This window comes from Neolamprologus multifasciatus, chromosome 4 (assembly GCF_963576455.1).
Source record: "Neolamprologus multifasciatus chromosome 4, fNeoMul1.2, whole genome shotgun sequence".
In the NCBI taxonomy this organism is placed as follows: Eukaryota; Metazoa; Chordata; class Actinopteri; order Cichliformes; family Cichlidae; genus Neolamprologus; species Neolamprologus multifasciatus.
The window spans coordinates 29,384,566-29,410,857 of NC_140442.1; the positions used below are offsets into that span (position 1 = coordinate 29,384,566).

At 41.5% G+C, this 26,292-nt stretch overlaps 1 protein-coding gene across 3 annotated transcripts in view; it reads left to right on the forward strand.

Annotated features, from left to right (window-relative positions):
• Positions 1-217: 217 nt before the first annotated feature.
• nsfa (N-ethylmaleimide-sensitive factor a) overlaps positions 218-26,292 on the forward strand; it is a 71,906-nt gene continuing 45,831 nt past the window's right edge. Inside the window, exon 1 of one of the 3 annotated variants that reach the window (XM_085157378.1) lies at positions 218-357. In XM_085157378.1, coding sequence (XP_085013504.1) covers positions 346-357 — 12 coding nt within the window. In that variant the 5' untranslated portion in view covers positions 218-345. The remainder of the gene's footprint in view (positions 358-26,292) is intronic. The other 2 variants (XM_085157376.1, XM_085157377.1) reach the window with 2 other exon arrangements.

The following is a 26,292-nucleotide window of genomic DNA, read 5'->3' on the forward strand; positions in this document are numbered from 1 at the left end:
AATGGAGGCAGGATGACACTCACTGCACTGAAAGTCACAATTTAGAGAGTTCACATTATTGTTATTAGAAAAAGGGGAAAAAATGTCTAATATCTGTGCACGTGCCAAATATGCAAACGCTATCCACCGGGATTCCACTCTTATCAATGTAGACCCACTTTTGCTCAAAGATCCAGACGAGTGGGGTGACGTCTCCCTCCGCTTCCGCTCGAATCAGCCAATCAGAGCCGAGTGCGCCGCAGCTTATAAGCCCATCTGCTGTCGCTCCTTTCGCCCTGACCGTCCCTGCTGTCCTGCGTGCCGCTGACTCAAACTGCGAGCCCCTGATCTACCGCAACCGTGAAGATGGCGACCCGGGTAAGCTCCGTGTGCTGCGTTTGTTCCTGTAACAAATCGCTGTCAGTCCGGCTCGTGGCCGGTAATGAAAGAAGCGCACCCGCAGAGCAAAATGTCGGACGAGCCGTATGTGCGGACTGTCAGGGGTGTCGGTACACGGAGCACCTGAATGTCACCGCGACTGCGGACTCTGGTGTTTATTTCACACCGTGTGATATAACGTGTAGCTTGTGCAGCAATTTGCTACAGGACGGTGTGTTCGCCACCAGCCCCCCCCCCGCCCGTTACAGCTGCTTCGGTGCTTAATTCTGGGCTCTGCTTGTCCTTGACGCGATTGCGTGAAAAGCGACCACTGAGAAGCTTTGTGGATGCGTGGAAGGGTGCACGGTGTTGTGTGGGACGCGCAGAGTGGTGGTTTGGTGACAAGGGTGAAAACAGCCTTACGTGTTCCAGTGTGTGTGTGTGTGTGTGTGTGTTTGGCGTTAGGGAGCGCTGGATGCGCTGTGAAGCAGCAGAGCAGCACGGCTGACTGGTGGGCTGTAACCTACCTGCATATGGACATGTAGGTTGCAACCTGTCGAAGCAGAGGGAGGATGATGTCCGGTAACCGGCCTCAGCTTCCCCTAGTGGCCCTGTATACAGTTATACAGGTCACATCTGGCAATAACACCAGGACTGGTGCTGCAGTAGGAATTATTGGGTTAAACCCTGATACCCCCAGACTGCTGCCTTTATTATGCAACGCAGTAAATAGCAACCTGTGCTATTTACTGTAGCAACCAAAAATCTTTGTAAACAAACAATACTGTTCGCAGGGCTTCTGAACTTTTAGCCAACACAAAAGATAAATATCAACAGTTGACAGATGTTCTCGTTTTTGCGGATGTATGTATATCATTATTCCAGGCCTCTTTTACCTCCATGACTCCATGTATGACTCTGGAGAAACATATTGACACCTGATATCACTATGATGCTACGTCCAGCAGCTGCTCAGCTTAGCTTAGCATAAAACAGGCAAACAGTGGACATGGTTAGCCTGGCAATCAAGTCAGACTAAGCTCTTCTCTAAAGCTTACCAGATAACGTTTTATCACATTTGTTTTCACTGTGTAAAAAGGAAGTGCCAAGACTACACTGTTATAATGGTGAATGTAGGGGTGGGCAATATATCGAATGTACTCGATGTGTTCGTTTGTCCACGTACAGTGGTTAAAATGGCTTTATCGTAACCATCGAGTATAAATTGCAATGGCAATATTAAGCTGTCTGCATGTAATTAACTTTGGGGGATTTTTTCTCCCACATGCTGCGAATCGGAACGTTTTCTACCTGCCCTGAGCAGGCGCCGCAGTTTCAATTACAAAAAATAATTCAATTCATTGTGAAATTAAGATCAGCAGTGTCATAAATAACCCAAACATTGAAATTCATTTAACTGAGCTTCACTCCTTATTCTCAGTGTCCCACCAGCTCTCCAGTTTAAGATCAACTTCACATCTGGCATCATGTAAGTCAGTTTGTCTCAGAGTGACAGAATTTTATCACTAGATACATGCGTGTCTGTCATTTATCTGTAACTGCGAAGACTTTTTCACAAGATACTACACTATGATGCTAACTTACACATGTTCACTTCAGGCAAACTTTAAGTGGACTTGAAAAGCCAGTAATGACTATTTGTCCTCACTCTCTTAAGCTGCTACGTGTCCATGACCGAGCACAAACCCTACAGGAAACACTGAACTGAGGAGCAGCATCGCATCCCAGTATAGAGGTTTTTCATGCAACATTATGTGGACTTTACACAAGAGCTGTCCGCCATGTAGGATGTGATACAACTACTAGTTACAAGGGGAAATGTGTATCTGATTGGAGAGTGGTTCCTGAAGGTCACCAGTTGTCGCTGGAGTGTCTGTACCGAAAACCTCCTTATGATTTATATATGATAGCTACCGCTTGACTATTACTGTTTGCAGACAAACAGATGTCTTCCATTCATATGGAGGGTTGCTGGGGCAGATTTACTTTGGATGGAAGACATGTATTTGTCTGCAAACACTAATAGGCAACCACAGATTCCCAGCGTGTTCCAGTGACTGTACCAGTCTGCTAGCAACCCAAAGCAGTTGCAGTGGTTGCCAGATGGTTGTGGATCAGTCTGTAGGCCTGCATGACTCTGGGACTTTGTGCACTCACCCTACATCGTCACCATGATTGTCACTTATCCAAATTGACGGGCAAGTTAATGACACAGTTAGCGGTCACATGACTCCTCAGTGAGATAAATAAGCAACTTCTGTAGACACAGATGATAAAATATGGAACTTGAAATTAATATAAGAAGTCCCCTTTATTAGTTATTGCCTGGAGATTCTTAATATCTCAGGTTCTGCTGTTTTAACATGAAATCTTAGGTAAACAGTGGCGTTACCAACTGCATTAATGAAGGTCCAGCTTTATTTAGGTGCAGAACTTTATGTGTATGGTTAACACCTTTGTTTAATGTCAAATGGATGTTATGAAATATGTCTTTAGCCTGGCACAAAGTTCTTCTTAAAATGACAATTCTCATTTTTCCAACTCCGCCTCCAGGCTTTGTGCTGAGCTAAGCACATCAGCTGTTAGCTACATGCTACACAAATATGAGAACGGTTTAAACCTTCTCATGTCACCATTGGCCAGAAGGCAAATGGATCAAACCAACAAGTCACTTACAAAGTCTACGACACAATGGCTTTCTGAAAAACGCCCATCCTACCACGTCAGCCTGTAAATGGTGCAGTGCAGCTTCATTTCCAGTGCAGAGCTTGTATTAATTTGAGTTGAAGACAGACTCATCAGCACAAAGGTGCAGGTGGTCTGCCGAGTCATGATGCAAGGTGCTAACAGCCTTAGCCTTCCACACAACAACTTTCTCACTGTGCTCATCTAAAAACAGTGAAACCCAGTGTGCTTCTGATTGAGGGTGTGCCTTGTGCTGGTACATTTACTGCATTTTAACATAACCTCTCGATCACCTCTCTGCATGCTAAAGCTGGAGAGTAGCACACGCCATTAGCTTGGTGCTGTTATCCAACGAGCCTCAAGCTGCGTGTGCCCGGATTTCATGTGTCAGTGGAAAACATGACTGCTATCACACTTAAAGTGGAAGCACCTCCTCCGTCAGTGGGACTGTTTTCTGATACTCCAGCAGTCGTTTTACTCTATCAGCATGTCTTTACAGTCCGACTGCTGCCTGATTTATGAGGTTCAGCATTCAACGGAGCTCAGTCAACACTGCATCGAAATGACCACATGTTTTATTTCTATCATGATTTAGATGAGGAATCTGCCTGCGTGTTATTAATGTGTTTTTGTCATTATATTGCTGTATATAACAACAATTCATAGTACTATATTTTAACAAATTAACATAAGCTAGGCCCATTCCTGTATGCACAGAGACAAAAAGAGCATAAAAGAACAAAAAGACATGGACGATCATCACAAAATGAGCACAAAGGATCAATAAAACTGCACAAAGACTCAAAACCAATGCAAACTAATACAAATGAAGCTGACAAGCCATGAAGACCATAAAGATTCAAGATGGAAATTTTTCTAAAACATTTTTAGAGGGAGCAGAAATCAAAGCTTCTTAAGATTTTTTAACACCTAGAGAAACCTTTCCCTGTCAAACAGCTTCTTTGGAGTTTACTCTGACAACAGAGGCTAGTTTAATTTCCATGTTCTTAGCTGTTTTTATGAAGCAATGCTTTTTAAATAAAAATCTGTTAAGGGAACAAGCAGCTTCTTATTTCGCATTAGCTAGCAAGCTAATTGTGCTAACCTCAGTTCTCCAAGTGAACTGACAAGACAAGATTGCATCTGTCTGAGTTTTTGATGTTTCCAGTTAATTTCTTTTTAAAAGAAGTGCATAAAGTAAAAGAGTTACATCCTTAAAATTACGTTAAAAGATTGAAACTAGCTCTCTGTCACCAGGAAAAATGTCTTCCTTTCTCGAGCCATGAAGAATTAGCTTACATTTCAATGTAAAAAAATAAAAATAAAATCATAAGACCTTCACAGACCTGACACATAAAATTTGTATAAATATTTTGTGCATTACATTTTTTTCTGCCGACTCACCTGTTCTTTATCAGCCATGTACACTGAACGCATAACTTTGCAGTATTTATTTTATCAGCTCAATAAACAGATCTGACCAATCAGACCACTGCATTTGGCAACAAGTGCACTCTGAGTTGAAAATGGTCACCAGTACTGAATATGCAATAATCTAAGATACTGTTGTACCTCACACATACACACAGCTAGATGCTGATAAAGCTTCAAATCCTGGAAACCATGAAATTCTCCCTGCTGCTGTCTTCTCCTGAGAATCGTTTGAACCCAGAATCTTTTTTCTTTCTTTTCTTGTTTAGAAGCATCATCATCTTTTTACAGTGCATGTTTTTATTCACAAACATCTAATGCTTCCAGTGTTTATATACGTTGGGCCTCAAATTCACATCAAATTTTTTTTAAACTTTTCACAATTTTTTGACTTTAGTTTTACAAGATAAAAGGAACTCAATGATCGTGCTCTAATACTGAAAACATTCTGCTGTCTATATTACATTCTAATCATTACTGTGCATTCATTATCTTCTACCTCTTTGTTGTAGCACTGAGCAGTGTGTTTGCATTAGAGCATGTTCCACAAATGAATACAAAGCTTATCATGTTTCCCTTTACCAGACTTAGTAATGTATCACATTTCCCCAAGCCTGCGTGCAGTTTTTGTGTGTGTGTGTGTGTGTGTGTGTGTGTGTGTGTGTGTGTGTGTGTGTGTGTGTGTGTGTGTGTGTGTGTGATAGCTTGTCCTCCCCCCTGGTCACCCAGCTTGTCAGAAGTGTCCACTGGCATGATTTTTGATGTCCCCAGCTGGCACTCGCTCGTATACCCTTCATTCTGAGGTGCCCAGCACAGTTTGTACTGTTTCAGGGCATAAAGTCATCTGTCAGAGGATATCAGGACAAAGCAAACAGTTCCCCAAACTGAAACAGTCCTGGCATCAACAACAGTCTCAACAAGAGAATCCTGTTCTAAAGCATATTACCACACAAGCTAGCAAGCATGAAATTATCAAAGAAACTTGCTAGGTCTGCTAAGAGCCTTAACATTTATTTACCTTATTAACCTTAATATCTATTTACAAATAAATACTTCAAAATAAGTACATGCAAACTTGAGATATGGATATGATTAGTCAAGAAAAACAAGAACGCTTATGTCCTCTAATATCTCACATGTTTACTATGGTAACCATACTGGGACCATAATATAGGAAGATCACAGTCAACACTGTTGTCACTGTTGTCACTGCAACACATCAGCTCATATGTTTTCTTGGTTCAGCTTTTCTCTGATTCTTTGCTGGTAAGGGTGGAAAAATGCTGCCTGTAGCATTTTGGAGTTTCCCGATGGATTGCTGTTCAGGAGTCCATGAATGCCACATCTCCTGTTTATCATCAGCCAGAAACCATTAAAGATTTTGTCTGCGAAACATTCAGAAAGTCTATGAAAGCAGTTTACAGTGTGCACAGTCATCCAGCAAAATGTACACGTTAAGCCCAGAAGGTGGAAAGCTCGTGTGGCTTGTCAGCAAGCAATTTTTATTCGAGTGCATCCCTCTCTCTTTTTTTGTGGAGTTTCCAGCTTTGAGGTTAGAGGGCAGTAGAGAAAAATCTTTAATGGACGAGATGTCAGCACGAGTTAGCATATTTGTAAAAGCCCAGCATTCACCTCCTGTTTCTGACACTGTGTTGGCTTTGCTCTAGAGGAGGGAATGACAACAAAAGATACAACTATGGGTTTCCTGCTGTGATGCTGACCTCTGGCTGGGCTGTTTCTTGCTTTTTGGTCATGCACTGATACAGTGTTTACACAGCTGCTAGCCTGACAATACAGATCAGGTGTGTAAAGAAAGTGTGGCTCAATACCTTTGCCCATATCATACAGCTTTAGTGTATGCATCCACACCAGACCTCCAAAATCACAAAAACCCCACATTATGTTTTCACTTACTGAGTTTGCCCACTTTTTTTTAAAACTCTCCATAAAATACAGCTTGTAAACAGAGTCTGTAACAGGTTACAGGAATGAATGAACAGCTGTTCATTGGAGCCTTTCCTCTGGGTTCACTACCAGTCAGCAGCAGGACCCAGAGTTGTGCATTACACTAATAATAAATAACCACAGTCAAAGTGCTTATAATAAACCTTACATCACCTTTAAGAACAATATGTGTCGACCCTGGGCAGTATGGTGAGGCAGTAAGTGACTACTGATCTGAGGTTAAATGCTAAACTGAAATCAGAATTCATGCAGGAATATTCTGCCTTTGCCTCGTAATAGCTTTCGTGCCACTTTGCAGCGAGTCAGGTTATGGCTGGAGGGAAGTAAATGGTTTAGTAAGACACTTGGGTTCCCGATTGAACTAATGACCTTTGGCTCACTATTCAGTCTCACCAGCCATCTGGTCCTCATAAAGCCTTCTGGATTAGAGAGCACGAGCTCAAGACTTAAAGCCAAAGTTACTGTAAATGCACCATACTGCTTGATTTACTGTATAAACCGTTTTGGTCTAGCATGTCCCATTTTTGATTTTTAGCTTTTATTTTCCAAGGAACCGGTTTCTGTTCATAATTTTTATGGACAGGATTTCTAGGCGCAGCCAAGTGGCGGAGGGCTTTCGCTTTGGTGGCCTCAGAATCTCATCTCTGATTTTTGCGGATGATGTGGTTCTGTTGGCTTCATCGGGTGAGGGCCTCCAGCTCGCACTGGAGCGGTTCGCAGCCGAGTGTGAAGCAGCGGGAATGAGGATCAGCACCTCCAAATCTGAGGCCATGGTTCTCAGCCGGAAAAGGGTGGAGTGCCCACTCCGGGTCGGGGATGAGTTCCTGCCCCAAGTGGAGGAGTTCAAGTATCTCGGGGTCTTGTTCGCGAGTGATGGGAGAAGGGAGCCGGAGATCGACAGACGGATTGGGGCTGCAGCTGCAGTAATGCAGACGCTGCACCGGTCCGTCGTGGTGAAGAGGGAGCTGAGTGTAAAAGCGAAGCTCTCAATTTACCGGTCGATCTACGTCCCTACCCTCACCTATGGCCACGAGCTGTGGGTAGTGACCGAAAGAACGAGATCGCGGATACAAGCAGCAGAAATGAGCTTCCTCCGAAGGGTGGCTGGCCTCTCCCTTAGAGATAGGGTAAGAAGTTCGGCCATCCGGGAGGGGCTCAGAGTAGAGCCGCTGCTGCTCCACATCGAAAGGAGCCAGCTGAGGTGGTTTGGGCATCTGACAAGGATGCCTCCTGGGCGCCTCCTGGGTGAGGTGTTCCAGGCATGTCCCACCGGGAGGAGGCCCCGGGGCAGACCCAGGACACGCTGGAGAGATTATATTTCTCGGCTGGCCTGGGAACGCCTTGGTGTTCCCCCGGATAAGCTGGAGGAGGTGGCTGGGGAGAGGGAGGTCTGGGCCTCTCTGCTTAGGCTGCTGCCCCCGCGACCCGGCCTCGGATAAAGCGGATGAAGATGGATGGATGGATGGATGTTCCAAGGATTGGACAACTAGGATGACTGGACAGAAATGTCAGTGAGTTTCAGAATTTAAGAAATGAGTTCAGTCTTATGAAAAGTGACACCACATCCAAGCGCGGTGTGTTTGTTGGTAAACTGATGCTTGACAAGGGGTTCAGTGACTCAGCAGCAGGGGGAATGCATTGGTGCGAGATGTCCAGAATTTTCTTGGCAATCACAGAGCAGAGAATTATGCTGAGCTTGTGGATAAAATCCTGAAAGCATATCAGCTAATGAGGGCCAGAACGTCGCTGACGACGCACTTTTTACTTTCTCATCTCGACTTTTTTTAAACTAAATGTAGGCAATCATGAGCATGGGCCAAGACTTCACCAAGACATAAAAGTGATGGAAAACCGTTATCAGGGAAATTTTAATCCAAACATGATATGTGACTATTGTCAGTTTTACAGTACAGTAGATTAGGTTTTTGATAGTGTTTGCGTGCGCGTCATTCTGTCTATAAACACAATAACTCGAAAAGTTTTCAATTAATTCTGATAAAACTTTGGAGGTGCGCAGAGTGGAGTCTGGCTAACAGCTGATTAAAATTTGGCTTACATCCACCGTGGACTTCAATGTCAACATATTTATTGATTTACTGGTCAAAAACTGACAAAAGGCTTAGACCTTTGACCTCAAGGTCAGCAGATTGATCTGAAGGTCAAAGTGATAACATAGAGAGATATTTAAACTGTTTCTTCCCACCATCATTTGAATTGACAACATATAGGGAATGATATATGGGGACTTTGGACCTCTGGCCTCATCTTCAAGGTTAAATAAGGTCAAACTTTCAAAAAGTGTCTTTAAAACCTTACCATCACTTACCCTTTGTGCAATCAAACAAAATATCTGTCATGCTACTCTTATCTGATTTTCACTGCATTATAAACAATATATGAATATGAATGTAAACAACATACAGGACTATTACTGTTACAAAATACAATCCTGCTCAGAGAGTGAGCTGCCTTGTGCTCTCAGAGTGCTTCGTGTTTTGAGCTAGTGTGTGTTAGAATCGTCTGACTGTGTTTTGCTTTTCTTACAGCTGATCCTGAATCAGCCCTGACCTGGACATGTAATGTTCATGCTATGGAAGCTATTTGTCAGGGTGATACTGTCACACTTAGGTTGCACGTATCATCAGGCAGCGCGGCAGTGCAGTGGTTAAAAGAGCACGGATCTTGGGGCCTCTCTGTGTGGAGCTGGCGTGTTCTGTCTGTGCCTGCGTGGGTTTCCTCCAGTGCTTTGGTTTTCTCATCTTCGTTAGCTTAATAGTTGCTTCTAAATTAGCCGTAGGTGTGGATGGGGGTGTATTGTGCCTCTGTTTGCTGGGATATGCTGCAGTTGGAATGGTTAAGAAATTGGACGGATGATTTGTAGCACCAAACTCAATTTAACCCTTCACACATGATTTTGCATATGTAATTGAAAATCTAGCTGTTGCTGCCAGTGCTGATTCTTACTTTCCAGCCTGCGCTGAGTAGGTGCTCTCAAGGACTGATTTGATTATGTCAGAATCAATAGCTGAATTGATTCCAGTCAATGAAGGGAGGAAAGAAACGCACACCTACTAGTGCAGTTGAACAAGTGAGTGGGCTACAGAAGATGACAGCTCATCTATTATGTGCATCTCCTTCCCAGTGGTCTCCGTCACCTTCTCAACCTAATCAGCTGTTTGTTTCCTTCATAATTTCCCCCACTCATCTTCTGCTTTGAAGACATTTCCCAACAGTCTGTTATTCGTTCCACTGCTCCCAACTTTTTTTTAGCACCTACACCCAAGCAGCAGACATCATTAAGGTGGGATCCTCAAAGACTTCCTCTGTCACATTCTGCATAAAATGTCTTCATCTGGGATTTTTTTAGGTTACTGATCAAACAGTTATGCTTTATAACCTTTGGCCCACTTTAAAGAAAACAGATGCAGCACCCAGTTGATCTCCTTTCTTCTAGTTACAGGGAGCAACGCAAAAGACGCTGCTGTGCAATATCACCGCATCACCTTACAGTAAATGCACTAGTTGCAATTTGAACCTTAAAGTACTAAAATTATAGATTTACCACATTAAAAATGCAGCTCAATATTTTATTCTATTTTATTTTATTTTATTTTTATTTGGATGCCTGAATCTTCCTCTGTGTCAAGGATAGGAGAAAGGTGTTCTGCTATTCTTCACAGAGATGGGTTTTTGCTGGAGGGGTTGTGTTACTCTGTCTTTTACATAAAATAGGTGCTGTGTTGGTCTGAAGTCTTACTTTTCAACTTGTGTTGTTCTGTAGTATTTCTTGTATCATTTTGACAGTTTACACTGGAAGGATGTTTTTATTTCAGGATGGTAGAGACTGGGAGTCTTAACATCCGATGTGCCAGCTATAAATGACCTGTATGTCCAGTATTTTTTTACTGTGTGGAGTCCTGGTCAAATTTAAACCGGGATTGCTCAGCCAGTCATTTTAAGTGCAAGCCATGCAAGTTCTTCTTCTCATTATAAGCGTGTGTTACATGTAGCCAACTGTCTCGGTGCCTGCATTTTCCCCCTTTGAAACAAACTCTAATTGCGTATAACTCGCCTGTTTGGCCTTATTACACACCTTCACTCAGTCCGACAAATACTCTTGCTGCCTCTGATTCAGACCCTTCAGTCTTTTAAAGTAGGCCAGGTTTCTCTCAGAGCAGATTTTTGGCATTAAAAGGACCTTCTTCAGCTTGTTTGCCACAATGTTACAATTTGATGACTTCTGCAGACAGTTATTGGACTTGTTCCTTTAGCTTGTTTGGCAAAAATGTGTCAGGAGGTAGAGCAGGTTATCTTTTAATTGGTGGTTTGATCTTTGGCTGCTCCAGTCTGCTGCAGCCCAAATTGCTCCCGATGCAGTCGTTAGAAGTGCTTTGAGGGCTCAAGTATTTTGGAAAAACGCAATATAAGAACAAGTCAATTTACCATGTATTACTTTTTGTGCAGTTGTACACTGAAGTAACAATGCATGGTCCAAACAAAATCACAAGGCACACCCAAACTTTCCTTATGATACATCATTTGGGAGGAACTGTGATAAACAAAGCAAAACAGACAACAAACATATTTTGATCTCATCTCTTAGAGGATTGTGCTCTCTGTAGTCACCAGTTCTTATCTCCTTGGTGGCGCTGTCACTTGGTGTTCGCTCGCTCTGTGGTATAGTATCACTTCCTGTTCCTGCTCAAACACAGTGGTGTTTCTGAGTAGCTTATCTGCTTAGCAATTTAATTAAAAACTTTTAAATACATTCTTTTTTCATAGTATAATCTTCACGTGCTTCATCCGAAGCACACTTTCTGTGTACTCACTACCTAATTTATAGCCAAAGTATTCACTCACTGTCTCTGTACTGTTTCGCTAGCTTAGCTTAGCTCGTAGCCGACTCGTTAGCACCATGGCTACTTCACCTGTCCCTCCTGCACTTTCTTGCTCATTGTGTCAGATGTTTAGTTACTCCTCGGCCTCCTTTAGCAGTAATGATATCTGTAACAAATGTAGCATATTTGCAGCTCTGGAGGCCAGGATTACTGAATTGGAAACTCGGCTTCGCACCCTTCATTCACCTGTAGCTAGCCAGGCCCCTGTAGCTGGTGCAGCCGAAGATAGCGTAGGCCCCGCTAGCTGTTCCCCGGCAGACCCCAAGCAGCTGGGGAAAGGCTGGGTAACGGTGAGGAGGAAGCGTAGTCCTAAACAGAAGCCCCAGGTACACCACCAACCCGTTCATGTGTCTAACCGTTTTTCCCCACTCGGCGACACACCCGCTGGGGGTCAAACTCTGGTAATTGGTGATTCTGTTCTCAGACATGTGAAGCTAGAGACACCGGCAACCATAGTCAATTGTCTTCCAGGGGCCAGAGCAGGCGACATTGAAGGAAATTTAAAACTGCTGGCTAAGGGTAAATGTAAATTCAGTAAAATCATAATTCACGTCGGCAGTAATGACACCCGGTTACGCCAATCGGAGGTCACTAAAGTCAATATTGAATCGGTGTGCAACTTTGCCAAAACATTGTGGGACTCTGTAGTTTTCTCTGGTCCCCTCCCCAATCAGACCAGGAGTGACATGTTTAGCCGCATGTTCTCCTTAAATTGCTGGCTGTCTGAGTGGTGTCCCAGAAACGATGTGGGCTTCATAGATAATTGGCAAACCTTCTGGAGGAAACCTGGTCTTGTTAGGAGAGATGGCATCCATCCCACTTTGGATGGAGCAGCTCTCATTTCTAGAAATATCGACAAATTTATTAAACCCCTCAAAACATGACTATCCAGAGTTGGGACCAGGAAGCAGAGTTGCAGTCTTACACCCTCTCTGCAGCTTCTCTCCTCCTGCTACCCCCCCAAAAACCCATCTCCATAGAGACTGTGTCAGCTTCCAAAAAGACAAAAAACAAACTAAAAACCAGCAACAAACAACTTAAACATTTACAAAGAAAGAACAATACAGTATCCACATCTGAACCAAAGAGTAAAACAGTGAAATGTGGATTATTAAATATTAGGTCTCTCTCCTCCAAGTCTCTGTTAGTACATGACTTAATAATTGATCAACAAATTGATTTACTCTGCCTTACAGAAACCTGGTTGCAGCAGAATGATTATGTTAGTTTAAATGAATCAACACCCCCGAGTCATTCTAACTACCAGAAATCTCGAAGCACAGGTCGAGGGGGCGGTGTGGCAGCAATTTTTCACACCAGTCTATTAATTAATGAAAGACCAAGACAGACTTTTAATTCATTTGAAAGCCTGATGCTTAACATTGTCCACCCCAGCTGTGAAACTCAGAAACCAGTCTTACTTGTTATCATCTATCGTCCACCTTACACAGAGTTTCTGTCTGATTTCTCAGACTTTTTATCTGATTTAGTTCTGAGCTCAGATAAAATAATTATTGTGGGTGATTTTAACATCCATGTAGATGCTAAAAATGACAGCCTCAACATGGCATTTAATCTGTTGTTAGACTCAATTGGTTTCTCTCAAAATGTAAAAGAACCCACCCACCACTTTAATCACACTCTAGATCTTGTTTTAACATATGGCATAGAAACTGAACATTTAACAGTGTTTCCTGAAAACCCTCTCCTGTCTGATCATTTCCTGATAACATTTACATTTACAATAATTGATTACGCAGCAGTGGAGAGTGGACTTTATCAAAGTAGATGTCTTTCTGAAAGTGCTGTAACTAAGTTTAAGAATATAATCCAGCCACTGTTATCATCGTCAATGCCCTGTACCAACACAGAGCAGAGCAGCTATCTGAACGCTACCCCAACAGAGGTCGATTATCTTGTTAATAATTTCACCTCCTCACTACGTACGACTCTGGATACTGTAGCTCCAGTGAAAACTAAGGTCTCTAATCAGAAGTACCTGACTCCGTGGTATAATTCTCAAACACGTACCCTAAAGCAGATGACTCGTAATCTGGAGAGGAAATGGCGTGTCACAAATTTAGAGGATCATCATTTAGCCTGGAGAAATAGTTTGTTGCTTTATAAGAAAGCCCTCCGCAAAGCCAGAACAGCTTACTACTCATCACTGATTGAAGAAAATAAGAACAACCCCAGGTTTCTCTTCAGCACTGTAGCCAGGCTGACAAAAAGTCAGAGCTCTTTTGAGCCAACCATCCCTTTAACGTTAACTAGTGATGACTTCATTAACTTGTTCAAAAATAAAATTTTTATCATTAGAGAAAAAATTACCAATAATCATCCCACAGATGTAATATTATCTACAGCTACTCTTAGTTCCATTGATGTTAAGTTAGACTCTTTTTCTCCAATCGATCTTTCTGAGTTAACTTCAATAATTACTTCCTCCAAACCATCAACGTGTCTTTTAGACCCCATTCCTACAAAACTGCTCAAAGAAGTCCTGCCATTGATTAATTCTTCGATCCTAAATATGATCAACCTATCTCTAATAATCGGCTATGTACCACAGGCCTTCAAGGTGGCTGCAGTTAAACCTTTACTCAAAAAGCCATCTCTAGACCCAGCAGTCTCAGCTAATTATAGGCCAATCTCTGTCAGGGTTCCTGGGTCGGTGACCCAGTGTTTTCAGTTTCGTCACATTTAGGTTATGTTGCCACATCAATGTTTTCACTTCCTGTTTTTTCCTCGTGTCAGCTTGTCCCTTGTGTCATTAGTCAGATTATGTTCAGCCCTGTACTCACCTGTTTCCAATCATTGTCATCATTCAACCTGTGTATTTAAGTTCCTCGGTTTCACCAGTTCTTTGTCGTGTCATTGATGTTAATGTCGTCTCTCGTATGTATGTTCAGTTCACTCAGTCAGTCAGCCATCCATCCAGTCTTTCAGCCAGCCAGCCAGCCAGTCCTTTGTTCCTGCCCTGTTCATCCACGATTCATAATAAACCATCTTCAGTTTGTCACTATCCACGAGTCCTGCATTTGGGTCACTTCCTCGCCTCCACACACGACACTCCTGACAATCTCCAACCTTCCTTTCATATCAAAAATCCTTGAAAGAGTAGTTGTCAAACAGCTAACAGATCATCTGCAGAGGAATGGTTTATTTGAAGAGTTTCAGTCAGGTTTCAGAGTTCATCACAGCACAGAAACAGCTTTAGTGAAGGTTACAAATGATCTTCTTATGGCCTCTGACAGTGGACTCATCTCTGTGCTTGTCCTGCTAGACCTCAGTGCAGCGTTCGATACTGTTGCCCATAATATCCTATTAGAGTGATTAGAACATGCTGTAGGTATTACAGGTATTGCACTGCAGTGGTTTGTATCATATCTATCTAATAGACTCCAATTTGTGCATGTAAATGGAGAGTCCTCTTCACACACTGAGGTTAATTATGGAGTTCCACAGGGTTCAGTGCTAGGACCAATTCTGTTTACATTATACATGCTTCCCCTAGGCAGCATCATTAGAAGACATAGCATACATTTTCACTGCTATGCAGATGACACCCAACTCGGTCTATCTATGAAGCCAGTCTATCTAACACACAGCAATTAGTTAAACTGCAGGAATGTCTTAAAGACATAAAGACTTGGATGGCCACTAACTTTCTGCTTCTTAATTCAGATAAAACTGAGGTTATTGTACTCGGACCTGAAAATCTTAGAAATATGGTATCTAACCAGATTCTTACTCTGGATGGCATTACCTTGGCCTCCAGTAACACTGTGAGGAACCTTGGAGTCATTTTTGACCAGGATATGTCCTTCAACGCACATATTAAACAAATATGTAAGACTGCGTTCTTCCATTTGCGCAACATCTCTAAAATTAGAAATATCCTGTCTCAGAGTGACGCTGAAAAACTAGTTCATGCATTTATTACTTCCAGGCTGGACGACTGCAATTCATTATTATCAGGATGTCCAAAAAACTCCCTGAAAAGCCTTCAGTTAATCCAAAATGCTGCAGCAAGAGTACTGACAGGGACTAGAAAGAGAGAGCATATTTCTCCTGTTTTGGCTTCCCTTCATTGGCTTCCTGTTAAATCCAGAATTCAAAATCCTGCTCCTCACATACAAGGTCTTAAATAATCAGGCCCCATCTTATCTTAATGACCTTGTAGTACCATATCACCCTATTAGAGCACTTCGCTCTCGCTCTGCAGGCCTACTTGTTGTTCCTAGAGTATTTAAAAGTAGAATGGGAGGGAGAGCCTTCAGTTTTCAGGCCCCTCTTCTGTGGAACCAGCTTCCAGTTTGGATTCAGGAGACAGACACTATCTCTACTTTTAAGATTAGGCTTAAAACTTTCCTTTTTGCTAAAGCATATAGTTAGGGCTGGACCAGGTGACCCTGAATTCTCCCTTAGTTATGCTGCAATAGATGTAGGCTGCCGGGGGATTCCCATGATGCATTGAGTTTTTCCTTTCCAGTCACCTTTCTCACTCACTATGTGTTAACAGACCTCTCTGCGTTGAATCATATCTGTTATTAACCTCTGTCTCTCTTCCACAGCATGTCTTTATCCTGTCTTCCTTCTCTCACCACAACCAATCACAGCAGATGGCCCCGCCCCTCCCTGAGCCTGGTTCTGCCGGAGGTTTCTTCCTGTTAAAAGGGAGTTTTTCCTTCCCACTGTCGCCAAAGTGCTGCTCATAGGGGGTCATATGATTGTTGGGTTTTTCTCTGTATCTATGAAGCGCCTTGAGGCGACTTTTGTTGTTATTTGGCGCTATATAAATAAAATTGAATTGAATTGAATTGAACTGAATTATCACATTCTTAACAAGTTTTAATCTTGACATTTTGTGCCAAACAACAAATGAGGACATCCATCTGGGATACCATCCATATCCAGATTATCCCGCTGCCAAGGAACTCGCCTTTCAGAGTCTGTAGCGTTAATCTGGGATGGGAACTGCATTTCTGATTGGTGAAACTATGACTGATTTTGCACAGCTTGGTTATTCCTGGGTCTTTCACCATTTTACATCTTGTCAAGTCTTGCAATAAGATTATTCATCCCTGGACATTCCTCTTGTGGAGCCATGTCATGGAGATTGAGTTAAATGAGCAAATGATGTTGATGGAAGTGGCAATAGGAATGAAAGATACCTTTTCAAAATTAAACTCTCCTTCTGAATGTAATGGCATCGAAAGCAAATTGAGAAACACGGTAAACCTTTCTACAATTGATAAGAAAGCAGCATTTTAATGAGGCCACATTTTTCCCAACTGGATTGCTATAATGATCTATTTTTATTAATGATCACAACTGAATTTCTATATCTACTCATGATGATAGAATTTCATGTTAATTCAAACAGAAACTCATATTAATGTGGTTTCAGTGAGATTTAGGCCAGACAGTAATGCTTGTTGGGGAACAGCTCGCCTATAACAGTCTCATTTACAGCACTTACCAAAACACTGCCAGAGATTTAAAACATTTTATGTTACATCGTCATATTTACAGTCATAGTAAAACGAAGCTACACCTTAACTAAAGTCTAAGATTTTATGTCTCAGGACATAATAATAATCGGGTCATTGGGAGGTTTTAATATTAGGTAAATACAAGCTCAGATGAAGCCTGTAATATGATATATTACACTATGTCATTATTTATTTAACAGTGTGTGGAAAAACTAAGTAAACCTTTACTGTTCTATAGGAATTAGGTTCTGGTTCTGCCAGAGATCTCTTCCTGTTTTCCTTCCCACTGTTGCCAAGTGTTTGTTCAAAGGGGGTCATCTGATTATTGGGGTTTTCTCTGTATTATTATTACTATCTTAAGTACCTCGAGGCAGCTGTTGTTGTGATTTGGCGCAATATAAATAAAAATTAAATTCAACTGAATTTTTGGCCATAATGTACAGTAGCATGAATTCAAACACCTCATCATAACTGTCAAGCACGGTGGAGGGGTGAGACTCCAAAGTATTCTAGAGTCAAATGTGAGCCCATCTGTCTGACATCTAAAGCTTGGCTAAAATTGGGTCATGCAGCTGCACAAGCACAGCAGCAAATGGACAATAGAATTTCTATCAGTGTTTGACTTAGTTTATATTAAATAAATTATGAGAATGAGTAATTAGTCATCTGCTGTTTTTCATCTGATGTATCTAAATCATTTTAAGACCAAATTATTTTTATTATGTCCTGATACATATGTAAAGCCAAAGAACTGATAGATGTATTTTCCTTCTAGCATTACTAAATATGCCAAGGTGTTGTCCAGATGTTTCTCACTACTAGCTGATGTTGCCATTCTTCCTTGCTATTGCCGTACCTTCTATTTCATCAATTTAAAAAACATTAATTTTATATATAGCCCTCGTTTGTTCAAATTAACCTTGAGTGTAATCTATTACACTGTTGACGTAAAGAGGAAAAGATGGTCTTCTGTTTTTTATAAACCTAATTTTTAACATTCATTTCTGTTAGCACTTTTATTTTGGTCCACGTAGACATTCATTATTGGAATATTTTTCATTTTATCTACATATTAATTAACTAAATTATAAAATTACTTAACGTCAGTCCTTCAGTGTGACAGCTACTTATGTGGATGTCTTCTCTATGCATACTGTGTGTGCATCAAATACTTGTACGTTTGTGTTTAGAGTGGGAGTGTCTAAGTGCGTGTCTTTGTGTGAGTCAGACAGAGTAATGGTTAATCCCTGGATGTATGAAGGGCCTTCCTCTGTGAGCCCTGAGCTGCAGCTATATTTAGATAGCTGCTTTCTGCTGTTGGGCAGCCAACAGAGCAACACACAGATACTCACATTAAACCACACAGCTGATAAATGGATGCACAACAGTGCAAACAGTGAGAAACACATACAGCACATACACTAATAATGATAATAATAATGGATTGCATTTATATAGCGCTTTTCTAGGTACCCAAAGCGCTTTACAATTCCACTATTCATTCACTCTCACATTCACACACTGGTGCAGGCAACTACGGTTGTAGCCACAGCTGCCCTGGGGCATACACACCTGGAAATGCGCAGGTGGACAAGTATACCCAGGTTGAACTGAAAAAAATAATTGCACTGCAGTAACTGCTGGAATATTTAACTCTTATTATCCATTCTGTGCTCATGCCATTGTTCTGTTATTCCTTGAAATGTGAGTAGCCATTGTAAAGGTTTGTGGCAGACTGAAACTAGTTACCATCATCAGGCATCAAAGGGTAACACTCTCATTTGTCTTATCTTTATATAATAATTTTTAGCGCATTCTTTAAACACACTAATGACCCAGACAAACTGCAACATTACTAAGGGTTCATTACTATCTGTAATTATCAATATTTGGGGCGACTGTGGCTCAGGGGGTTGGGAAGCGTATCTGTAACCGGAAGGTTGCCGGTTCGATCCCTGGTCCTGTCCCTGATCCTCTGTCCTGGTCGTTGTGTCCTTGGGCAAGACACTTCACCTACCGCCTACTGGTGTTGGCCAGAGGGGCCAATGGTGCGATATGGCAGCCTCGCTTCTGTCAGTCTGCCCCAGGGCAGCTGTGGCTACAACCGTAGCTGCCTCCACCAGTGTGTGAATGTGAGAGTGAATGAATAGTGGCATTGTAAAGCACTTTGGGTGCCTTGAAAAGCGCTATATAAATCCAATCCATTATTATTATTAATAATATAATTGTTTATTGATTAAAAATCAATTTAAAATTTGTGTGTAACAGTTATGGTAAAGTCCACGTAGGATCAATGAGTCCAAACCTGTGATGGAATTTAATGAACTTTAGAAACAATGAGTTGTGAGTGTATCTGTAACTGTGTTGGGTTTGTGATGCACCAGTTTGAGGACTGGTTCAGGTGGACCCAGCTCTTTGTACTATAATAAGAGGGATAGGCCCCACACCCCAAACAACCCCAAGTTTGGTACACAGTAAGGAAAAGTTTTACAAGGTAGAATTTGCTATAATAGTGTATCAAAACTATATCTCTTATAGGTTTTATAAGAGATATAGTTTTAAATTGCTGAAGGAGAGACGTAAATGCTTGAACGGGCAACAACAAATACCATGTTTGAGTATAAGGCTGTACACAAGTCCACTTTTCACCATAACACCCCAGGTCACAGGTTGATGAACAGTCTAGCAATCATCAGACCTGTAGCTGTATGTCTTGGGCACTTGGGTGAAAAGAGGATCAGAGCTGTCAGCTGATCAGCACCTGGTTGTGAGTTGAGTCAGGTAACAAGGGAGGATGCTGAACAGACTTGGTGTATCCAAACATGTGGTTAGGGTGAGTTGGGAGCATCTGGTCTGCAAGAGTTTCATATTCCACCACCAGCAGAGCTTCAAAGTAGCTTAAGGGTGGCTGGAAACATTGAGTCCAAGTGGACTGTGTTCCAAACCAAGGTGCTGTGGCTGCAAGGTGGTTGGTGCCTGTTGTAGTGCTACTACCTGAAAGAGATGGTGGATGCCAGAGATGAAGAGAACTATCAAGCTAAAGGAGCCCGATCAAACTTGGCTGGCTTGTGGGACTCTTGTAGGACAGGCCAAGTGAAAGGCAGCCCTAGCACTAGCTAAAGCAGGACTGTGAGCAGGACTTCTGGTTGGCCTTGAGGCAATTCTGGGATATTGTCAGGCGACTCGGAAAGGGGATGAAGCTTTGATGATCTCCTCAATTCCACTAACACATCTTGTGTAGTGGAAGCTGAGTCTAGGGAGAAATGCTTAGACTCACCCATCACTATGGGTGAGGTCACTGGAATGGTCAAAGACCTCTATGCTGACGGGTCTCTGGGGAGGGAAGGGATTCACTGTTCCCTCACCAGGAAACATGCTCTGGATGTTGTAGGGCTGTCTTCAATGACACACCTCTGCAGCACTGTGTGGAATTCGGGAACATTGCCTCTGCACTGGCAGACCGGGTGATTTGGTCCCCATTTTCAAGAATGTTCCAGTTTCAGAGAAATCACACTCCTCGGTTTCTCCAGGAAGCTCTATGCCAGTATAGTCTGTCCACTAGTGGAATCTTGGATCCAGGAAGAGCAAAGCAGTTTCCGTCCTAGTTGTGGGACACTGGACTAATCCTCTCAAGGTTATGAGAAAGTGCATGGGAGTTTACCCAACTACTCTTCATGTGTTTTGTGGACTTTTGTTACTCTTCATGTGTTTTGTGGATACTCCGAGGGACCGCGTCCCTCGGAGTATCCTATGGGAGACATGGTGACTGGCAATAAAGTCCCTCTAACACCGTAGTGAGAATGGTTTGCATTGCTGGTAGTAAAGTGAGAGCTACACTCCATAGGACAGCCATTTGTCACCAATTCTGTTCATAACTTTTATGGGTACAATTTCTTGGCACAGTCAAGTCGGAGAACGTTTCTGCTTCGGTGGCCTCAGGTTCATGTTCTTCGTACATGTGGACATGTAGTTCTTCTTGCTTCACCAGCTAGTGACCTCCAGCATGCATTAGGGCAATTTAGCAGACGTGTTTTCGAGTCTAAGGTTGTTATCCTCAACCAGAAAAATGTTGAGCCTCACTCTGGGTCAGGAATGAGTTACGGCTCCAAGTGAAGAAGTTTAAGGATGTCAGGGTCTTGTTCATTAGTGAAGGGAGAGAGGAGCAAGAGATGGATTGATGAGTCATCAGCGTTGATGTGGACACTGTATCGGTCTGCTGTGGTAAAGGCAAAGCAAAGCTGATGATTTACTTGTCCTTTTTCCTTCACTTTCACTTAAACAGAGATTGCAGATACAAGCGGCAGAAGTTTCCAGAAACTTCCTGCTTCTAAATTCAGATAAAATTGAGGTTATTGTACCCAGCTCTTATAACCTTAAAAGCATGGTGTCTAATGGCACGTACTTGCACAACACAGTTTTTGTGGCACTTCAACCGGTCGTTTTTGCACCACAGCTGGGTTGAAGACATGAGTGTGTCTGTTTTTAACACCATTTTAATGACAGAGGGAGATGCTAGAACAGTTTCAAAACCTGCGAGTTTGTGGAAAAAACAGACTTCCTTTCCTCCTATATCAGAGTTTATGTGGCAATATTGTGTTAGGAGAACTGCAACGACTTCCTGCACCATAATGATGGGTATGTGGGACAAGTTTTGTCTTATTATTACATTTTTATCATGTTAGACTATAACCAGTGTATTGTACTGCTGACAAACCTACGTAAAAACCTGAAGCATCTTTTATAAATCGATCACACCAAATGGGAGCAACCTTAAGACTGAGTTCAAGTATAAGAGAACATTTTTATAAATGTATGCAGGAGTGTGGAAGTGAAGACATCTGTCTCTGCCTCTGTTTACCTCCAACACAGATGATTTTTCAGCATGTTATTGAGAGCAAAAAGATTCATCAGCACTCTGCAGAGGAGGAGTAATTGGTTACTGACTCAAAATAGCCCCTAACCTAAACATGGCAGCTACACATGATAGCCATGTAGTCCAATAGTCCTTTGCTGCTAAGATGTGTTTTTATTTTACATAACAGTTAAGTTTTATAGCTTTTTGAAACTTTATAACTCTAACCGCATACTATGCATAAAGAATATCTAATAATTAGGGGTGGGGGAATAATCGATACTGTGTAGCATGGTGATATTTTGTTTGCTAATAATGTATGGATACAGGGACAGCAGAAATCGATATTTTGTTACAAAAATGTTTTTGTGCTCTGACTTCAGAGCATGTTGATCCTTTTTCTGAGCAAGAATCCTGACATTCCTTCACTGTCCAAATGTGTTTAACTTTTTTATGGCAGCAATAAACATGACAGTTTACTTATTTTAATTTAAGACATGTTTTATTTTAATTAAGTTTAAAACTTTTTTATTTAATGTAAAATTATATTTTGTTTTAATTTACTTTCAAATTCTTCAGTTGCTGAAGGGGCTGCATAGTTTTCATAAACTGCATAGTTCAGAATAGCTATAATTGTACCAGATGGTTGATTCAGTTAAGTTGGACTAGACTGTAATACAAACCGTTCAGTTTGTCAACAATCAAACTGAAATGAGAGAAAGACTGAGTGTGAGACTTTGATATTAGAGAAAATGAATATTGATAAAGTTTATGTACAGAATCTGAATATCGCAAAATATTTTAAAAAATTGCAATAATATCGTATCGTGGGATGTGTGGTGATTCCCACCTCTACTAATAATGTTGTGTTTCAAGTTTCTATTGAACTTGCATCTTAAAGTGTCCCCAGACACACCTGTAACAATTTAAATCTGACAGCCAATGAAAAATTAAAGCACTGACTGCTACAGCCTTCTTGATTTAATACCATCTTTGAAGAATTACTTACTTATTTAAATTGGAAAGTGAGCTGGCTCTCATATGCAGCTCATTCATGTCCTAATGTGGTCAGAGATGGCCCATAGCAAATATTCAATTTGTGTGTGTTGGATTAAGATGTCAGGCAAGAACTAATCAAGGGCTTTGTTGATTTGATTTTGTATGATTGAGCTTAGTGTATTGTATATATTATGAATTCTAAAACACAAGGTTTAAAATGCTTGCAGGGCTGATGGAATTAACTGTGGGGCTTCACTGATATTTCTTTCGCTTGGATTGAAAGAAATATCCATCTGATTCCCTTACAGGGAAGCAAATGTAACAAATTTGTTTGACTTTTTTATACTGAACCAACAGGTTTATAGGGATAAATGATTAAGACTGAAGATTAAAGATCATAACTAGGGCTAGGTTCTTGTAATGGAAGAACACAGCGTGTATTCCCTCTGGATGCTTCGACATCTCCCACATTACAAAGACATATTAGACTAGCTGGTAATTCTAAATTGGCCATAAGAGAGAATGGAAGCCTTGCAATAGACTAGCTACCTGTTTTGCACCCTGCCTCTTGCCTTCTGATAGCTGGGATACACAGTATATATCGTAGTATTTGATCATAGAGAACAGACATACATAAATACACTGATGATCTTAAAAGAGGAACAACATATAATGGTAAAGGAAAAAAATAAAACTGTAATAACAAGTCAATTTAAAGTCCACAGATTGGATTTTCCTTAAAAATAAGCTAGAAGATGTGGATGAAAGCAATGACCAATGGGGTTAGAACCCTCGGACACAACATATGATAATGTCTCAGACACATGTGCTATTTGATAAGTACAGAAAAACCCTAAGTGGGAAAGTGTATAGCTTAGCCAAGCTCAACAGGGAACAGCAGATGTGAGTCACTATCTTGGGCACTGCAGATGCAGCTTCATTACCCATCGACTGCCAGAGAAGACATCTGACTGGATGAATAATTTAATGGGATGCTGGGATTAGAAGAATATTTAGAATGAAAGGGAGATGCAGGGAGTGCTTCCACGGCACATTGCCAAAAGAGAAGAACGCTTTCTGAATAAAAAAATCAAGGAACCTGGAGGCAGCCAATTGGCTAGTTGTCTCATGGGAGAGACACAGGCAGATTATTAATTCAAACAAGACAATATGGCTTTATTAAAAACGTGGAGAAAAATCTGGGTTATTACATAATTAGTCACCAAAGAATTTTTGTCACAGTTGTGATGTATGCTGGAGTGAATGCAGAGTTATTAGATGAGGGAGGTGCAGTGAAATCAAAGTCATTTGACACTGAATACTTTGGATTACTTAATATATTATCATGCTTTTTACAACTACATGCAAGTAATATTGCTGTGATTTATTACTATTACTGAAGGTTACCCGCCATACCAATACCAACTAGATGTTTAAATCTTAATATAAAATGAGTAACAGTAGGTGGACATTAGGTAAGGCTGCACTTTTTGTAGCGATCTCGTATAGAAAACTGTTTCACGTTTATATAAAACAGGTCTGCGGCTCTGAACCGTAGTAAAGGGACCTCTGGCTAATATGTCGGGTTCGTGTCGGGCTCATAGCCGAAAACTAGCTTTACTTTGTTGTCTGGGTCAACTTTGCTAGCAGAGACAGAGAGAGGCGTTGAAAGGCTGCTCCAACAGAACTTATTGTTTCAGAGGAAAACACGAACACGGTGTACAGTCGAGTCTTAATAGCTTACTTACAACTGGGCTCGTCAGGCTCTCTTCTTGGCTGCAGTGGTTATTATTATATTTACATGCTTCCAGCTCCCGTTTCTGCTCGGTGACAACTCGTACTTTTCCTTTTTCTCCCTCCCTCAAAGACACATAACGTGTATGGCAGTCCATTCTCCCTGCAGCACGGACTACACTGCCCATGATGCTACATTCTTTAGGGCTATGCCTGTAACTCTCTGCCCATTGCCTTCATATTAAATCATTTTTTGAATAATAATTAAGAAAATATTTCTCCACGTCATTATGCGGGCCACAAGTAGAGGTGACATGGGCTGCAGGCATTAGAGCCTCTTAATGCCTGTTTGTTTGGGTTTCCACCAAGTGGAATTACCACACATAGAGAAGGTATAGCCTAACATAAGAAACAGGAAAGGATCACCGTGTAATCTATTTATTGTAACAAAGTAACTGTATTCTGAATATCACCCTTTTTAATGGTAACTATAACAGAATACAGTTACTTATTTGTGTTTTAAATACGTAACACCGGTACATGTATTCTGATACTCCCCGACACTGTAAGTAGCTGAGGTTGAAGTATCACAAAAGAGTACTGTGTTAAAGTGTAAAGAAGGGAAGAAACGGGGAGGACAATCATGCTGTCAGCAGAACTGCTCACTATCTCTTCTTTTTCACCTGAAAATGTTATGTTCTTGAACTGTGCCAGCGAACCTGCTCATATCAGAAGTCTTCACACTTGATTCTAAGCAGTTGAGGGGATATGAGGGACCTGAGCCAGATCTATGCAATTGAAATTAATATTAATATGAAATTGGAGGGTTTTTTGTCCCCAATTATCCAATATGACACAGTCTCAGTGAGTGAAAATAGGATTCTTGAATTCATTTATCTTTCTCCCATACTAGCGTCTTTGAAGAGACAGTCTAGGTCTTCCTGGCATTTAATATCTATATATATGGTTTCAGGTCGAAATATTGGAAGGTCTCTAGTCTTGTACTAGTACAAACAAGAGATTCGCTTGTTATTCGCTTATGTTATGTTATTGCGAATATGTTATGTTATTCGCTGATAAGCTTGATTCTAACTGATGGGTTGATTGCACCAACCATACCTACCAACTTAGCCTTGGTTATGGCTGGTAGTGTTCATGTGAGCCCACGAGTGACTTTGGCTGTTGCCTAGAGGCAAGTCATTGTGTTCTGCCAATTCTTGGTTTGAGCTTTCATGGTCAAAGGAAAATGAAAGGCAGTTTAACAGACCACTACGGTCAGCACCAAAACATTATTTTTCAAGCAGTATAACTGAATAACAATCAACAAGAAGCAGTCATGTAGAAAATACTATATCTTTTTATTTGATTTGGGATCCTTCGCTCATAGAATTATGTGAGAAAAACTGGAAAGAACGCCAGAGTACATCAGCTGCAAAGGCTAGGACCCCCACGCTAAGCATGCCTAAACAGATAAATATGAAGTCATGCCAGCTCGGACGTTGCCCTGATCCAGCAGATACCGGGAACAACATCAGAGATCTCTGTCCAGAAGAGTGCAGTCCTAGGAACAGCTAAGATACTGTGCAGGACCCTCAAACTCCCAGGCCTCTGGTAGAGAACCCAAGCTTGAAGGCTAGACCGCCTTCAGAGGCGAGAGGGGAATTGTACTATAAAAAAAATATATATAAGTAAAATATACCTGTTATATACTTGACGAGTGACGAGTGACGAGTGACGTTGCCAGGAGAACGGTACTTGTTTGACTGAACTGTTCCAAGTGTAAAGTTTGGTTGGGGGGGGGGGGGGGGGGGGGGGGTTATGGTGTGGGTGGTTACGGTTGTTTTTCAGGAGT